The sequence below is a fragment of the Lagenorhynchus albirostris genome, chromosome 10 (genome assembly GCF_949774975.1).
Source record: "Lagenorhynchus albirostris chromosome 10, mLagAlb1.1, whole genome shotgun sequence".
NCBI classification, from domain to species: Eukaryota; Metazoa; Chordata; class Mammalia; order Artiodactyla; family Delphinidae; genus Lagenorhynchus; species Lagenorhynchus albirostris.
Genome location: NC_083104.1, coordinates 45,760,304 through 45,778,375, shown reverse-complemented (window position 1 = coordinate 45,778,375; position 18,072 = coordinate 45,760,304). Strand labels below are relative to the sequence as shown.

Genomic DNA, 18,072 nt, shown 5'->3' with positions numbered 1-18,072 from the left:
TGAACAAAACAGACAAAAGTCACTCTCCTTATGATGGTGACATTCTGGTGGGCAAAAAAATGTGACTTGTCACTCATAAAAATAAGATCACTCCACCAAGTACTGTGAAAGTTATATGAGCTGTTGTAGGTAAAACATGCAAAACAGAACCTGAAATATAGTTATGTTTACTCATAACTGATCATAATTTTCTAGCAGGACCCATGGGGTTACCTCCATGGCAGGGTTCCTGGCACCTGCGCTCACAACACATGCCCATCACGTGGGCCTGCGAACCCCCAACTCCCGAGATGGGAGGGGGCTAAACGACACGTCCTTTCTCTCCCCCTCCCTGCCAACTGGTTGCTCTGCTCCAATCTCTACGCTGATTATATGCTGGGGCTTTTCCAGCCCCGCTGGCTGCCCCGAGAGCCCTCTCCATACCCATAACTGAATTACCATTTTGTTCCAGCTCACAAGAGCACTAGTGTGGGAACACCGCAGGCCTGATGGAATATTTGAGACCCTGCCATTTGTTGGAAATTTTCTCTGGCTGCCTTGGTATTAACAGCCATACATTTTGGTCTCAGGCCTGGGAGTGAGGATTGAGGCTGAAAAACTAAAGTTTCTCTCTGGGCCATTCTGTACCAGCCTTCCAGAGATTTCTACTCTCTGGCTGCTCAGAGGCCAGGACACAGCCCCAGAGAAGAGTTGGTGCGGGGGGGGAGCAGGTCTGTTTCCTACATACACACTTCCCCCCAATTCCAACCAAACCCGTGACAACACGCGGCTGAGCCAATGAGGGACACTAAGGGGACAATCCACCTCACTCTTTGCCTTAAATCCATCCCAGTCACAGCAGGTCATATGGACTTCTCCAGAATAAGGCCTAGAGGAGAGTTTGTAAACTGGGATCCTTGGGCCAAATCTGGCCTGCAGATGTGTTTTGTTTGGCTTGAAATGTTTTGAATAAATTCGAGCCTATGTTGAAAAACCAGGATATTTCCCACAAAAATCCAGATTTCCGGCTTCCTCTGAAAAGGGGGAAGTTCTAGCCACAACTTGGGCCCACCTTCTCATATGGCCGGAGTCAAGTATGGCTCCCTCTCTCAATGATATGCTCTTCTGCCATTCACCACAGGCTCCACCACTCCCTATTGTCTGTCTCCCAAGAGAAGGAAGGACAGTTGCCTTTGGAATCTCACTTGCTTTATTGTTTTTCATAGGAGATAAACACTTCTCTGACCACAGCTCAAGACAATTTGAGAAAACAAAACATAGATTGTTTTTTTCTTCATTATACCCAGCCCACTTCTTTCACTTATGCCAGCAGCCCAGGCTCCATAAGCACCTCAGTTTATACTTCTTGGTCCAGAGCTGCACTGTCCAATATGAGAGCCATGAGCCACATGTAACTATTTACATTAAATTAATTAAAATTAAAAATTTCCATTCCTGGTTGTTCTAACCACATTTCAAGTACTCAACAGTCACCTGGGAGTAGTGGCCACCGTGGTGGACAGCGCAGAGGAGAACATTTCCATTATCTCAGAAAGTCGTACTAGGCTGGACTCTGGGGAGATTTAAATATAAGATGTGGAGGCTACCATCCAGTGAAGATACCTGTTGAGTTCTACGTCTGTGCCACATTGGGAGCTCTGGGGAGAGCTGCTGCCTTCCAGCGGTTCACTATCTAACTAGGGAGAAAGCCATAGCCAGCGACAAGAGATGACAGGAAGTACCCCTTGGTGTCACAGTGACCCTCTCAGAGCCAGAGAAGGGGAGCAGGTCTCTGTTTTCATGATACAAAGAAAATGCTCTGCTTGCCCATTGCATGCCCTCTCGGCCCAGTCCAGGCAGTCTCCTCAGAGGCTTCCAGAGACTGGGACTCTCTCAGCCCCGTCATGGTGATGCTGCTTTGATGTCTGGCATAAGTGTTAGAGGCTCCCCAAGCGAAACACACAAGGAGAGTCAAACTCCAACACACCCCACTGCCTGTGTCTCCTGCCCTCATGCCCCTCAAGGCTGTCCTCTGTCCTCTCCATGAATCCAGATCTCGCCCACTCCCAGGGCTCCTACTCCAGCCACTGCCCTTCCCTCCCCTATGTCTAAACAAGACACTCCTGGGACCCAGACCCTCAGGGTAACGCTCTACACAAGAAACTAATTTCCAAGAATATTTACTTTCAACAGAAAATTTCCATAGATGCTACCAAAAGAAAACAGCTGCATCTAAGTGTGAGAATTTTCAGGTTGATCAAGTGGAAAGAGACTCAGATTTCTGGTTGTAGGGCCCACCTTAAAGTCCTTCATACTTATGAACTGCATGACTCAGCAATTACAGCATCACTGATCTCTAAGTTACTTTATTTATTGCTCTCTAAAATGGATCTAATGATACCAGCCTTAACACTTGAAGGATTAAAGACTCAATGAGATAATGGATAAGAAAGCTACAAAGCCCAACACAAGTATTTGTTGTTATTAGCTCTGAGGGGGAATGATCTTCCCTCAGCCAGCACAGAGGCCAGCACTCACTAGAAGTTTGTTGAAGATTATTTTTTAATGATCTCGGAGTAGAAGGTGAGGAAAGACATTTTTAGACAAAGGGGACTCTTGGCATATTCCAAGATCAGATCACCCAGACAAACATCTACACAGAAGCAGGACTTCTGAATCTTTTTAGTACCAAAGACTACTTCAGCTGCCTGGTAAAGACATGGCTCTTTCTCAGGATGCTTTTTTTTTTTTTTTTTTAATGTATAAATAAAAGGCATAGGGTTACAAAGGCAATCAATTATACTGAAACACAGTCATCAAAATATTCCAAAAAACAAATTTGTGATATAATAATGCATGTGCTTCTTTATTAACCCATTAAATAATGAGATCTGTCAGCACATCTAATAACCAATGCACTTTCAAAGTAGTGAGGAGTAAAGACTATATTTCAAAGGATCTGGTTCTACTCTCACGTTGTAAACTCTCTGATTCCTCTTGGTGACAAAGTCACAGGTCTTGCTAAGGCTACTGTGGTCAGTGCCTACATTCATTATTAAAGAAATGCTGAATTTCTGTTAGAGATCAGAGAAAATAAAGATGGAACTTTTCTTCATCCAAGTTTAGGGCTCCTCTGAATTCTAGGCATGGATCTCGGTCAAGAATCCTTGAACTGGTATCCTTGACCTGGTACCATCTGATTCTGCCTTTCTCTAGTTCACCGTTATAGGCATAGATCCATATGGCTTATATAAAGGCAGGCCCTTTATAGCACATATTTCCCTAATTCCCCCACTCCAGAATCTCTTCTACATGGGAGCTAGGGTCCAAGGATACCCCCCAACTCCTGCTCCCCTGATGCACTGAAGGATCCTACTAACAGTCCTAGTGGCCCAGGCCTTGCTGCATCTTCTATCTGTTGTCTAGGGACAAGGTAACCACAGCTCCCATTAATTGAGCACTTACTATGTGCTGATGACTACTGTATGAGGTGCTTTATGCTCATTACAGGTAGAACACACAACCCCACAAGGAGGCAGTGTTATCTTAGAGGAAACAGAGGCCGAGAGGTTAAAGGTTCACTGACTTGCCCCAGGTGATAAGCAGGGTTTGAATTCAATTCTGATTACATCTCACCTCTGAATCCTTCATGCTTTAAAACCATACCAAGTAAGGTATTGTGACAATTACAGTTTAAGCCCAGTTACCCTGGGCCACTGCCCAGGAGATGGGTGAATGTGAACAAGGACCAGGAGGCTTTCCTGACACCCAGAGAAGTGGCTGAACAGGGTGGCATTGCCCAGCCCTCCCTACGCCCTTCCCAAAGGGAAATGAGGAGATTTAAACTAGAGTTTCAAGAGAGAATGTTCTGAAAGGAAGGAATACAATAGCATCTTTGTATTTGCAACAGGATCTCTAGGGCATCAGGAGAAGTGGGGAGAGCAGGGGGGAGGAGGGGGAGACAGAACTGTAGGAGCTGACTCGGACTGGGGCCTGCAGACAGTGGCTGGGTGTGAGGGGAGGCCGGGAGGGAGTACTGTCCAGGAGGCCACCGCTGCCGGTGGCCAGTTCCCCAGCCGGGAACCAGGTCCCCCAACAGGTACACACTGAGCTTCTGTGTGAACAGACAACAGAGCCACTTTGTCCTGGAGAAAGAGGCCTGTGTGCCCTGCCCCCACTCTCCTCCCAGCACAGGGATGGGCATCCAAATGGCCTATTCACTGGCCATCCCAGCCTCAAACTGGCTGCAGCCTCCACCTCCACTGGGCCCAGGCATCCCAGGCAGCACAACCCAAAGCCCTCATCCCAGCCTGGGCACAGCGTGAGTCTGTTACTCCCCCCGCCTCTTCCATCCACCTGGCTGGAAACCAGTTATCACATTATCACTGGGGCTGGAGTTCCTTCATTTCCTTTGGAGAAAAGGATGAAGGGGGTTACGGATCCTGTACTTTCTGAAATTATGACCTTCTAAGGTTACAAGTTTAACTGTATGTGGGTCTTCCCTTCCCACCTCAAATAAGACCCCAAGCATTTAAAAGTACTAAAGCCAGGTTTTAAATCATGGCCAGAATGAAGAAGAAAGGCACGGCCTCTGCCTTTAGTTTACAGTCCAGATGAGAACATGACCATACACAACACTGCTGCACTAATTACTTAGGCTGTAGAAATTACTGAGGGAGGTGTAAGTTGCCTGTGTGTGTATATGAAGGAAACTTGGAATGGAGGATTGGACTTTCATGGATAAACTCCTTTCAGGAAACGTGGAGACTGAGATATAAGAGACAGAATGTCTTGAGAATTCCCCGGTACCTAGTGCACTGGAAGGCAACTCATAGCATGGGTGCGAAACCAGTCTGGACAGAGGCAAGGCCAGCCGCTGGACGACCAAGTCTGTTCTGCTGATAAAGCTCCCGGGCAGGAGCACAGGGCAGACACGGGGACACAGGAAGCGCAGAGAGGCAGTGGCCGTCAGCCCTAGGCAGCCAGGCCAGCAGAGAGCATCACTGCTCTGCCAGAGGGCAGCGCGCTGCTGAAATCCAGCCCGGAGCACTGTGCCCAGCGCAGCCCCGATCCTGTGTCCCCCGACTGGCATGCTCAGACTTCGAGGGGCACCTGTGGGCTCCACACGCCTGCCGAGGGGTGAAAGGGCTCCCCGGGGCCGTCCTTTCTGTCTCTGAGCCTCAGTCTACTCGTCTCACATCCATACACCTCCAGCTGTTACTCTTCTCTTTTTTCTCTCCCTTTCTCTCTTCTAGCCCTAACCCCTCTGCTGTCTTTGACCAGCTCTTTGGCTGAGGGCATTTTTGTAAAAACCCCTACCCGACTTGGCTTCTGAACGTGGAACCACGACCATGCTGCCCAAGCCAAGATGGAAGGATCTGAAGTCTCCAGATGATTCTGGAAGAAGCTGTTTGCTCACTGCAAGCAAATACCCTTGAAAGCCAAACAAAAACTGGCCGCAAGTAAACAGCATATGACATAGCCCTTCCTGCGGCCACTTAGCAGAAACCCAAGCCCAAGCCCATGGCAGGCAGGGAAGCTGGCCAGGAGAGATGGAGCAGCCGCAGCCCTGCCCACCCTCCAGCAGGGCCTGGAGGCCAGGAGGAAGGGGACCTCTGTGGCTGCGCTGCCTGGCAGAGGGCCTCAGGGGCTGCAGGCAAGGTGGCTGGAGCGGCATAAATAACACCGTACTCACTTACCATTGCCACTACCTCTAGCCTATTTTTATGATTATAATGGCAAAACCAATCCAGAGGATGAAGGGAGAAATGTCAGACACTTCACCGTGGCTCTTAAGAATATACCATAGTGATCCATTTTATACAGCTGAAATGGTTAGTATCATTTTTAAATAAGTACCTTCTATATCATGGTTACTTCTAAATGTGACTAGTTAAAGGACCCCATAAGATAAATAAAATAGAGATGAGGAGAGAGGAGAAAGGCACAGAAACCTCTGCACCCAGATGCCTGAGCAAGAAACAGAAGTTGCTCTTGACTTGCCCTCAGGTTGCCAAGGGTTGGAGGTTCTCCTGCCCAAATATCTCCCACCCCTGCTCCCTCTGGCCAGCCACAGGGCCATTCCTCCCTCTGGTCCACTGGGATCATAATCGTTCCCCAGACGCTCCCCCTCCACCCCACACCCCGGAGTCTCCCCTCCCTTGGAAACTGCTCTCTAAAATGCAAACACACGGGCTTCCCTGGTGGCGCAGTGGTTGAGAGTCCGCCTGCCGATGCAGGGGACGCGGGTTCGTGCCCCGGTCCGGGAAGATCCCACGTGCCGCGGAGCGGCTGGGCCCGTGAGCCATGGCCATTGAGCCTGCGCGTCCGGAGCCTGTGCTCCGCAACGGGAGAGGCCACAACAGTGAGAGGCCCACATACTGCAAAAAAATAAAATTAAATTAAATTAAAATAAAATAAAATAAAATGCAAACACAGTCCCACCTCTCCAAGCTCCAAAGTCCTTCCATTGCCCGCTCTGTCCTCAGAATAATAACACAAATTCCCTCCTGGCTACACCACTTGTGCCCCATTTCCAGGCTCTGCCTCCATTTCCAGAAGGTTTCCCCCAACTCCCTCCCAGGCAACTTTGATAGCTCACCTTTGCCTTTAGGGCTTTGCTCACATCGTTCCTTCTGCTAGACTGCTTTTCCCTCTTCTTCTTCTTATTTTTAACTATTTCTTCTATTATTTTTTCAGTAAAACTAAAATTTGCCCGCGCACCGCAACAAAGAGTAGCCCCCGCTCGCCGCAACTAGAGAAAGCCCGTGTGCAGCAACAAAGACACAATGCAGTCAAAAATAAATAAATTAATTAAAAAAAAATTCCAAAGCCACAGGGAATACGACTCAGGCCCTAGCCAAAGGAGACCCATGTCGGTTCAGAACTAGTCAAGGCCTGGAGACCAGCGGAGGCCCTCTCCCCGCCTTTCACTCTTACCCCCTTCACCTCTGAGTTCACCGGCTGCTACCTTAAAGCACCTTCTGGCTCCCTCACATAAGCAGTTCTGGAGCCCCAAGGCCACTTCCAAGAATATGTGCACATGGTGCGGGGGGGGGGGACACACAGAGAAGGGCAGCCTGGGGGTCACCCACAAACCCCTGCTCCATCCTCACTCTCAGGCCAGGTGGCCCATCAGACGCAGGCCTATGTAGACACATTCAGACAATACAGGGATTGCACCCCGAAGGCCCCAGATGGAAACACTTTAGCAGTCACATCAAAAAAACAATCCAAGCAAAGAAAGCCCAGGTGACTCAGGCACCCAGGCCTCAAAGAAACCGGAAGCACCCTGCTTCTACGTCAGCACCCTGGTAGGGAGGGCGGGCTAGCCTCCCAGACCTCTTCTGAGGGGACTGTCAGCATCTTTGCGGCCCATCTGAAGCACATTTCTCTCCCTGGCCCTTGAAACTGCTAAGGCCTTTGCTCACTTCTTTGTGAGGCCTATCAGTTCCCCCACCCCCCTCCTACCCCTTCCAACCCCCTGTTTTTGGACCAACTCCTGCTTGGTCAGGTTGGGATCAGTGGATTATTTAAACCCCTCTGCTCCCCCCCAGCCAGCCCTACAGAACCTGGCTTGTGTATGTATTAGGAGCTGCTCCATGAGGGAGGTGCCCACAAGAGAGGGTATCAAATTCCCGGCAGGCTCCAAGGGCTGGAAGTCCTGATTCCCAGTTCTGATTCCAAAACTGGTTAACCTCTTCTCTTCTCCGGCTGAGCCCGAGAACCTGAGGGCTTCACCCAGACCTTCAGCAGGGTGATTTCCCAGGGCACCCCATCATTAGACCTCAGGGGCTGCGGCTGAGTGGGGCTGCCTTCTCACCCAGCCAGCATTCAGCAAGGAGGCCCAGGGCACACAGAGGGCAAACATCTCCTACGGGCTGGGTATTTCCTGCCTGGTGAGAAGAGAGATCTAAAGGAGCAAGAAAACTACTTTAGGTTAGAATCTGTCTACACTTGGTCCACACTTAGAGTCCCAGAAGCACCCCCTAGTCAGGTACTGAATGAAATACATCGATGACTTCCTTACTGTTTGTTTTAAGTCCCGACAAAAAGAAAACTTATTTTTGTGGGTTCTTTGTCAAACCCCCATTCTTATACCACCTTTGGGGTACCAAGTGGTTTCACCTCCAAGACTCCTTTTGCTCCTCAGAGCAACCCCTTAGTATGAGCCCATTTTACACACGAGGGGCCTGGGCTTCAGAGCACTAGAGTGCTTACTCAAAGCTGCACGGTAGCTAGTCTGGCACGAACCTCGTTCTGATTCCAAACCCTGTGCCTTTGCTCCACCACTCCAAGCTGCACCAAAGGCCTCAAGAATATGAAGAAGCCACAGTGTCTGATGGAACCTGTAGGGTTGGGGTGGGGGAGTGAAGAACTAGGAGACCTGGGCTCTAGCCCGGCTCTGAGTGACCTTGAGAAGGTCACACCGCTTCTCTGGCCTTAGCCCCTTCACCTAGAGATTCCCCTCTGAGTCTTAACCTCCAGGGGCTTGAGGTCTTGGTTCTTCCGAGGAGAACTGACCTATGTGTGGGCTCTCCTGGAACCCCCTTCTCTCCACGGCCTGCGTGATGACATGCTCATAGTAGAGTGAAGAGAGACAAGAGGAAACTCCTCCTACACCCACACTCTGGGTCCTCAAGCATGGCTGCAGTACAATTTTTGACGAAGAGGCTGAAGGAATCTGTGCTTGTGCCACTTCACCAGGCACTCAGATCCCCATTTCCATTTCCATGGATGATCAGAAGCTGGCCCCATGCCACTGCAAACAGCCCCAAAGTGGAAATGACCTGAAGTCCACACTCAGGGAGATGATTATCAAAATCATGGTATTGAGCATTGAAAGTACAGCGATGAAGATCTTTTTAGAGATGTACACATGGAAACTTGCTTTGACAAAAAGTGAAGTAAAACACATCAGACTGCAAAACGGCATGTTTGGTATACAACTCTTTAAAATAATACTCAAAGAGAGTAGAAGATACACCAAAATGATAACCAAGGTTACCTGTAGAAGTTGGCAGTATGGCTGTTATATAAAATATATTATATTTCATATATTTTTTTATCATATATATTTTTTATCCCCCAAGGACCAGAAAGAAAACTTTTTTTTAAGTTGGCAGTAATAGTCTTAACTTCTTCTATCAATATTTTTCATCCAAGTTCAAAGTGTTCAGCATACATCAAGTCTCCCACCATTATTGTAAGGAAAGGGACAAGTGTCCCACTCTTAGCTTTAGAAATACACACACCAAGCCCTGGCAGAGACTCACAGCCCCTTCATGATGATCAAAAATGCCCTTACAGGTCCCGCAGCTCAATGTTCACTTTTGCAAAAAAGACATTTAAGGATTCCAGACTTTTTATATTTCTAACTCAGGCTTTCCCATTTTAGGTACCTTGGATCGGTAATAAGATGGTGTTAAGGAATTACTGAATATTCAAACAAGCTGGGGAAGTTCACGTCTCAGTTTTAATGAATTAAAAGAAGTTTCTCTGTGGAAAGATACTCCAAGAGGGGCATATAACATATATCATTTCCCAGCTGAAGTTCACCAAAGCCTTCTATTTTAGGACTATCTCAAAGAGTAGCAGTTCCATAGATGCAGGGACACCTGGGTAGGCGCAGTTTCTGTTCCCTCAGCCCTCTAGCCCTGGTGGTTCTCAGTCCTGGCTGCATACTGCGATCATCTAGAGAGACTTCGTTTTTAAAAACTTCTTGGTCTGGGTCCCACCTTGGATTTGGTCTAGGGAGCACTGAGAGTCAGTGCTGAGAACCACTTTGCCCTCACACCCTCTTAGCTACCCATGAGAAGAAGAGGTCAACACCAGGGCTGGGGTCCAACCTCGGAATTATTCAGGCATCATCCATTTTTGGAGCTAAATGCCACCTCAAAGGACATCTGATTTAATCTCTCATTTTACAGAGGAAGAAACTGAGGACTCCTGGTCCCCTGTCTCCTCCTATACTGGTTCCTGCCAATGCTGGGCCCCCAGGCCTCTGGACCACAACACCCTTCATTCAGAGGGAGAAGCAAAGGAAACCTTCAGATTTCCAAGGCCATTTTGCTGCCAGAGGTTGCCCATCAGGCCCCTCTCTCTGGCAAGTGGACCCAGACACAGTGAAATCCTGACTCAAGTCCTCTTCCTAACACACCCCAGAATGGAGGATGAGAAGCCAGGAGGCTGCTGGCTCACGGAAACAGGAAGCCCACCCTGGCAGTGGAGCAATCACATCACTGTGGCGCCCAGAGGCTGCCCAAGCAGAAGGCAGGTATCTTCTCCCTCCTGCACCGGCCTCCACCACAGGAGGCCTGAGAGGCTCTGCCATGGACAGAATACTCCTGTAGACAGCAGTAACAGCCCTGAGTGGGTGGCCTTAGCCCGTACTCTCTTCTGCAAACACTCTGGCCACCAAATAGGGAATTTTGTGGTAAAAAAAAATCTGCACACTTTTCACATCCTGTACCTCTGATCACTCCCCTTTTCCAACCTTAAGATTCCATTATTAATTCCTCTTTAGCAGCCTTGAGGGGAAAAAACAAAAAACTCTGAGGATTGTGGAGAAGGTGTTATGCAGGGGTAAAGTGAAATACACACACACACCCAGCCTCATAGGCCCCCGCTCCTGGTGACCAGGCTTCTGCCTTTGGTTCTGACACTGCCAGGACACCCTGGAACACAGGGAACTATTCTCCCAGAGACCATCCATCCTACAGGGGAATCTCTGGGCACCTTCTCAACTCCAGCCCCACAGCTAAGCTCCTTGAGGAGAATCTCCCCTGAGCTCCAATCTGCCCTGTATGAGCTTGGGGTGAGGAGGGGGAGGGCTGTCCATAGAAGCAGACAGGAGAGCCCCTCTGGGTTCCTTCAGAGTTCAAAGTCATCCTAGTAGCTGACACCAGCCCCTGCCCCCGGGGAAGGATGGTGAACTGCAGGAGGGGTGGGGGGCTGGCAGCTCCATGTAGCTTCTACCTGGAAGCAGAGCTGACCAGAGCAGCCAGTGCTGAGGGAAGCCCCTTTCCTGAGGCTGCACCTGTGCTTTAAGCTGCCCGGATCACATTTTTAAAGGGCCTATTTTTCCTGCTTGTTGGTGTTTCTGAGTTTTATCGATGGAAGGGCCACTGTTCACAAGGTCCCTGGCTTCATGAATGATGCCCCAGGCCGTCCAGTGCTCCCATACCTGCCCTGTGGTCCCAGGAGGTGGTGGGAAATGGGACACTGGGAGACAGGCATTTGAACTTTACCAGGGCCAAATTAATTCTATGGTAATAAGTGTAAGGCATTACTTCCTTTTTTTTTGTATGTGTTGGGTCTTTGTTGCTGTGCACGGGCTTTTCTCTAGTTGCGGCGAGCAGGGGCTACTCTTGGTTGCGGTGCGCGGGCTTCTCATTGTGGTGGCTTTTCTTGTTGCGGAGCACGGGCTCTAGGCGTGCTGGCTTCAGTAGTTGTGGCTCGCGGGCTCTAGCGCACAGGCTCAGTAGTTATGGTGCACGGGCTTAGTCGTTCTGCGGCATGTGGATTTTCCCGGACCAGGGATCGAACCCCCATCCCCTGCATTGGCAGGCAGATTCCTAACCACTGTACCACCAGGAAAGTCCCAAGGCATTACTTCTTAATATTAAAACATGGCTAAGATATAAGCTAATACAGAATTCACACGCATTTTTCTGAGGAATAAAGTGACTCCAAAGGCTGCCTTGGGTGTCCCACGGAATCCTCTCCTCTCCCTGCATTGTGGATTGGATGGAGTTTGTGCAGCGCTGCCAGAGGGTTACAGTGCAGCCAGGGTGTGCAGGTCCAGAAGGAAAGCCGCCTTATTACGGTCCTCCCCCCCAAGGCAAACAGAAAAGCCGGTTGCCAGCGTCCTAAGTCCCCGCCCTCCTGCAACTTTCGGGGAACAATTCTGGCCCCAGGAGGCTGCGCAGGCTCCGCGTGCCCGGAGCGGGGGCGCTTCCCACGGTCACCTGTCTGGGTGCCCACCCCACACGCGCGTCCCCTCCCGTGGTTCCTACCATGTCCCCCTCGGTGGCTGGACCGGCTCCTCGGCGCGCTCAGCCTGCTCGCCAGCTCATCCCGCCGCCCCGGCCCGCCCCCGGCACCGTGGCTCTCCGGGCTTCCCGGGATGCGGGATCCGGACCGAGGGGCCACAGCTTTCTAGCGGCCAATTCCGGGGCAGGCGATGCGTGGCGGGATGCTCTGAGGTTAGGCTTCGTTAGAGGAGGTCTAGGAGAATGCACACGCGGGATCTGTCGTTCTGCGGTAGCCTTCCCGCAGCCTCGAGCCTCCTCAATCAGCTAGGGACGTTTGCAGAGTTTGCAAAGTCCTGGCGTCGAGTCCCGGCCCAGCCTCCCCACTTCCCCGAAAGCGCGGGAGGGGGGAGCTCCTTTCACAATAAAAGCCCTGCCCCGGGCTCGAGCAGCCGCAGCCGCCTGAAGCAGGGGCCCAGGTGCTAGGAAGGAATGGGCCCCGCCCGCCGGTCCGCTGGGTGATGAGCCGAGGCTGGGGGGCGAGGGGCGCTGCGCAAGGCCTGGGGACATCGCCTCGATCTCTCCTCCAAGGGGTGCGGTGCACCGTGAGCCCCTGGCAACCCGGGGGTTCCTGCGGAGGGTCTCCCAAACTATCGCTTTCCCCTGCAAAGCCTCAGAAAGACAACTTTACTGGCATCTCATAGCCTTGCTTGGGCCCAGTCCCCAAGGGCGATTTGGAAGGAAACACGGAAGGAGGATCCGTTGACCACTTAAGATCATTAACGATGAACAGGTTTTCTCCTTGAGAACTAATCAGTGTTTAAGTTGCTGCAGTAAGCCACTGATACCAACCTCTCTGCTAAGGATGTGAACGCAGGGCCCTGTGTCCCCGGGGTCTTCATGCTCCTTGTTGGAGAGAAGACTGGGCTTGGAGCCCATAGCCCTGGAATTGGGGGCTGGCCCCTCTGTAAACAGCTCAGTGACCTTCTACCAGTGCCTGGACCTCTTTGAGACCAGTGTCCCTAAGCAGCCCAACCTTGTATCTCAGGATTCTTAACAGCCTGCAGGCAAGAAGGTGGAGGTGGAGATAGTGTCAGCAGTAGGACTCAGAATCTGGGAACCAGGCTAAAATATTACCCTCCAAGATTGAAACTAGTACAAACCATGTTAGATGGACAAAAACTGGTATGTTCCCAGAAGTTCCCTGCTACAGAATGCTTTGAGGTTGTCACTGATGACAGTGCTTCTTAAGAGGGTCTCCTTAAATTGTGTGTGTGTGTGTGTGTGTGTGTGTGTGTGTGTGCTGGGGCTACAACAGATGGAAAGGAAAGTATTTTTTTCAGTCCTTATCTTGTTCCAGATGCTTTCCAGAGGTTATTTCATTTCATCATCACAAGCAATCCTAAGAGAGAAATTTTATTACCATCATTTTTCAAATAAGGAAACTGAGGATTAGGCAGTTGAAGTGACTTTCCTGAGGCCAGATAGTCAGTTAGTAGTTTAGTAAACCAAAGTCTATTTGCTAGAGCACGTGAGAAAGAGGAAGAAATCGATAAGCCAGGAACAGGAGGCAGGATGCGGTGCTGAAAACCAAAGCTTATTTGTGCATAGGGAGGACGGCGAGAACTGAGAATCTGAGTGCTGGCTGAGGAATGTAGAGGACGGGGGAGAGGGACAGACAGTACAAACTTTTTTGTGTTCTCTCCAGATGTTTGGGGAGACGACGTGGTCTTTTGAGTCTCCTTTTCTGACTGCAACCCACATAAGATGTACATTCTTTGTCATGACCTTTTACACAAACATACACGTACAAACGTAACTAAAACAAAGTTTTATAAATCACTGTTACCCGTAGTGCACTCCAATATGTTCAATTCTATTCCATCTTAATTATTATTATTTGTGTGTGTGTGTGTGTGTGTGTGTGTGTGTGTGTGGTACGCAGGCCTCTCACTGATGTGGCCTCTCCCGTTGTGGAGCACAGGCTCTGGACGCGCAGGCTCAGCGCCCATGGCTCACGGGCCCAGCCGCTCCGTGGCATATGGGATCCTCCCCGACCGGGGCACGAACCCGTGTCCCCTGCATCAGCAGGCAGACTCTCAACCACTGCACCACCAGGGAAGCCACATCTTAATTATTTTTAACGGTGGTCTCTAATCACTCTATTTCCCTAACATCCACTACTGAGTATAGTTTGAAAAACACTGTACTTGAGAGTAGAACAGAGACATTTCTTTAATGTTTTCAAAGAGCTTTGTGGTCTTCTACAGAATGTATCTGTTATATAGAAAAGGAATTTTAAAGGCAGGGATTTTGTTGGTCAAGTTTGAGAACACTGAGCACAGTTTCTTTGTTTTTGTTTTTGGCAATAGGACTTGCCAGAGCCTTTGATGCTAATATATGTTGAGGTTTTCTGAGACAGGAGGATAGTGCCCAGTTTTTCCCAGGTTTACTGGATGTAGAACTCTTTTTCAGAGGAGTCATCTCTCAGGACTCATGGGACACCCTTGGGAAAAGCTGTTCCAGGACCTGGTCCAGACAAGTGAAGGGTCGCATACGAACAGGGAGTGAAAACCCTACATTCTGAAGCCCGACTCCCAAGCTCAGCACCATTCTGTTCACCTGATACTCTGCTCAGAGAAGGATCAACTACCCAGATGGTGAATGTAGGAACTCCATTCGTAAATGAACAACTGCCACTTTTACAACCCAGAATGACCGTGAGCAGTGTCCAGGAATGACCACAGCTGAGGAAGCAGATAAGCTATCCAGCTGGGGATGCACGTGGGCTCTGCAATCATCCACCTGCCTTCCACAAGATCCTGCCTAGACTCCTGCCTTCCCTTTCTTCACTAACTCCTAATTGACACTGATTCCTTCCAGCTCTGAAATCCTATGAAGTTATATTAAATTTAGACAACCAATGAATCCCTCCTTTCTAGGAAACAGCACTCCAGGCAGTATTTACTTTCAGAACTTGGGCTGCTTGCAAGTTGGCTGCTCCCAGGATACTGGTAGGGCCTCTGGTTACACAGTGGAGCTTGCAAGTGAGAAACATTCAACTGAGACAGGTTGGTGCTAGTGAGGAATATTTTACTATTTCCACCAGAGAGAGCTTCCTACTTCATCGCGGAGTGAATCTATCTTCACCTGAACCGTTCCCAAGGAGTCAGACTTACAATTTGCTCTAATGACTTTTAGAGCTCCTTATAAATTGGTACCGCAGACAGCTGCCCAACTGGCTACTATTTTTTTTTTTGCTGTGCCCTGCGCTTGCAGGATCTCAGTTCCCCGACCAGGCATGGAACCCGTGCCCCCTGCAGCGGAAGCGAGGAGTCCTAATCACTGGACCACCAGGGAATTCCCACAACTGGCCCACTCCTTGGTATGGTTCCATGTCTCATTCCAATTCAGACTTACTAAATCAAAATTTCCAAGGCTTGAGAATCTATCCATTTTTTTAAGCACCATAATTAATGCTAAAGCACAGCCAGGCTGAGAACTGCTGAGCTAAGCAACTCCTCTTTCTTGGCTCCCACGTCTAAATGGCCATTCTAAATGATTCTGGAATCTCTCTCCTATCCATTCTCACTGCCACTTCTTTGACCCAAACTCTTGTCTCACTCACAGAACTCTTGGAGGGACTCCCAGGCCCTGCTTTTGCTCCTTCCAATCCATCCTGCACATCACTACAAAAATGTAAATGTGGACCTGCCACTGGCCTGCTCCCCATAACTCTTGGGATTAAATGCAAATTCCTCAGCATAGCTTTCAAGGTCCTTCAGCGTTTGACTTCTGATGACCTCTCAGGCCTCTTACACATTTCTAAACCTTCTTAAGTGCAATTCCCTTCACCTCAAAGCCTTTTTTTTTTTAATTAATTTATTTTTGGCTGCGTTGGGTCTTCGATGCTGTACGTGGGCTTTCTCTAGTTGTGGCGAGCAGGGGCGGCTCTTCATTGTGGTGCATGGGCTTCTCATTGCGGTGGCTTCTCTTGTTGCAGAGCACAGGCTCTAGGCGCGCAGGCTTCAGTAGTTGTGGCACGTGGGCTCAGTAGTTGTGGCACGTGGGCTCTAGAGTGCAGGCTCATTAGTTGTGGCACGTGGGCTCTAGAGTGCAGGCTCAGTAGTTGTGGCACACAGGCTTAGCTGCTCCGCAGCATGTGGAATCTTCCCGGACCAGGGCTCAAACCTGTGTCCCCTGCATTGGCAGGTGGATTCTTAACCACTGCGCCACCAGGGAAGTCCCTCAAAGCCTTTTCTTGATACACTCATTTCTAACCGGACACACCTCCACCGCCATTCACCCCCACCCCCAAATCCTCTCTATTCTGAAGACCCAGCACAGCATGTTCCCTGAAGTTATTACCTTGTTGGTCTCTCTCATGGACCTTGGACTCCCTAGAGGAAGGGACCATTCTGGGCCTTCTGTGTCCACTTGCCTAGCACCAAGTAACTGCTCAGTAAATGCTTTTGAATAAAGGAATAAGAGAGAAGACTGGGGTTCAATAATGAATCTGCCGCTCACCAATTATGGGTACTCAGTAAAGCAACTCTGCTCCAATGGCTTCACGTTCCTCGCCTGACAAATAAGAACCATCATCCCTGCCCAGCCCACCTCCCTGGATTCCTACAACCATATAATGGGTTCATATAAATTACATCATCCAGAACAAAGCCTGTGTCATGACAAACTTTCAAAAACATTTGTTGAATCCATGAATGAAGGAATGAATGAATAAGAAAGAAGCTTCCTTTGTGGCTAACATCCAGTTTACATTTTCTCTTTTTATCTTTGCTCACTGAATCCCTGTATTTTAGAGGGCAGCAGTATATTCAGCCAAAAGAGTTACGTATTTCACAACACCACTTGCGAAAAGGGACAGTCGATGGGAAGTAAATGGAAGTCATTGAGTGGGGCCCACAGGAAGCTCTTCCCAGGGGGCTGGCATTGCTTTGATTATCGCTCAGCAAATATTCACTCCCCTTCGCCCTGCTGTGAGCAGAACATGTGTCTGTGCCACTGTCGTTTGGCTTGGCCATGGACTCACCATAACCGTTAGAATGGGAGCAAGTAGAGGCATTATATCTGCTTGTGCAGCATCACTTGGCTTTCATTCTGGGGGTTCACCATGTAAAGAACAAGCCCTGGGTAGCCACTACCCTCTAGTCTGAGCCCTAGAATGAGACACGTGGGACAGACCTGAGCCCAATTCACTGCTTGGAGTCACACCCAGCCACCCCAGAGGCATGAGGATAAACGCTGCGGCTGGAAATCACTGAGTCTTAGAGAAGTTTGTTCCATGACATTATTATAGTAAAAGTTGAGGCATACAGGTAGGAGGGCCAAGCGCTTGGAGAGTCAATCTAGGACAAAAGGGTTCCCAGGTCAGAAAAAAAGCCCTATCATACCAAAAAGTCCCATAATAACATAATATATAACAAATTATTATACATATATGTGCTATTACTTCAACATAAAAATATAGAAACAGATGTCATATTAAATTATCTATTATTCTATATTATTTATTTTTGTTTCATAAATTCTATTATTTAAACAAAACAAAAATAGGACTACTTAGCAATAGTAATTAGTAGCAATGAAAAATATGTGAGAAAAATATAACAAAATTTTGGTTTCTTTCTCTCCTCTCATATAGTAATTTATTTAAACTCTTTATTGGATATTTATATAAACTATATCATTGTATATTCTTAAGCTATATAAATGTAAGATTGCTTAAAAAGATAACAGAAATGTAATAGGACTACTTAAACAGATATTACCTAGATTTAATTTAAAAATAATAATATGGGGCTTCCCTGGTGGCGCAGTGGTTGAGAGTCTGCCTGCCGATGCAGGGGACACAGGTTCGTGCCCCGGTCTGGGCAGATCCCACATGCCGTGGAGCGGCTGGGCCCGTGAGCCATGGCCGCTGAGTCTGTGCGTCTGGAGCCTGTGCTCCACAATGGGAGAGGCCACAGCAGTGAGAGGCCCGCGTACCACAAAAAAAAAAATGGGACCTAATCAAACTTACAAGTTTTTGCACAACAAAGGAAACCAATGAAAAGACAACATATGGAATAGGAGAAAATATTTGCAACTGATGCAACTGACA

At 49.0% G+C, this 18,072-nt stretch overlaps 1 protein-coding gene across 1 annotated transcript in view; it reads right to left on the bottom strand.

Moving 5' to 3' along the window:
• The window catches only part of GASK1A (golgi associated kinase 1A), a 50,094-nt gene extending 37,798 nt beyond the window's left edge, over positions 1 to 12,296 (bottom strand). Inside the window, exon 1 of the mRNA XM_060162277.1 lies at positions 11,997 to 12,296. Within this exon, the coding sequence (XP_060018260.1) occupies positions 11,997 to 11,999 (3 nt within the window). The 5' untranslated portion in view covers positions 12,000 to 12,296. The remainder of the gene's footprint in view (positions 1 to 11,996) is intronic.
• Positions 12,297 to 18,072: the final 5,776 nt, after the last annotated feature.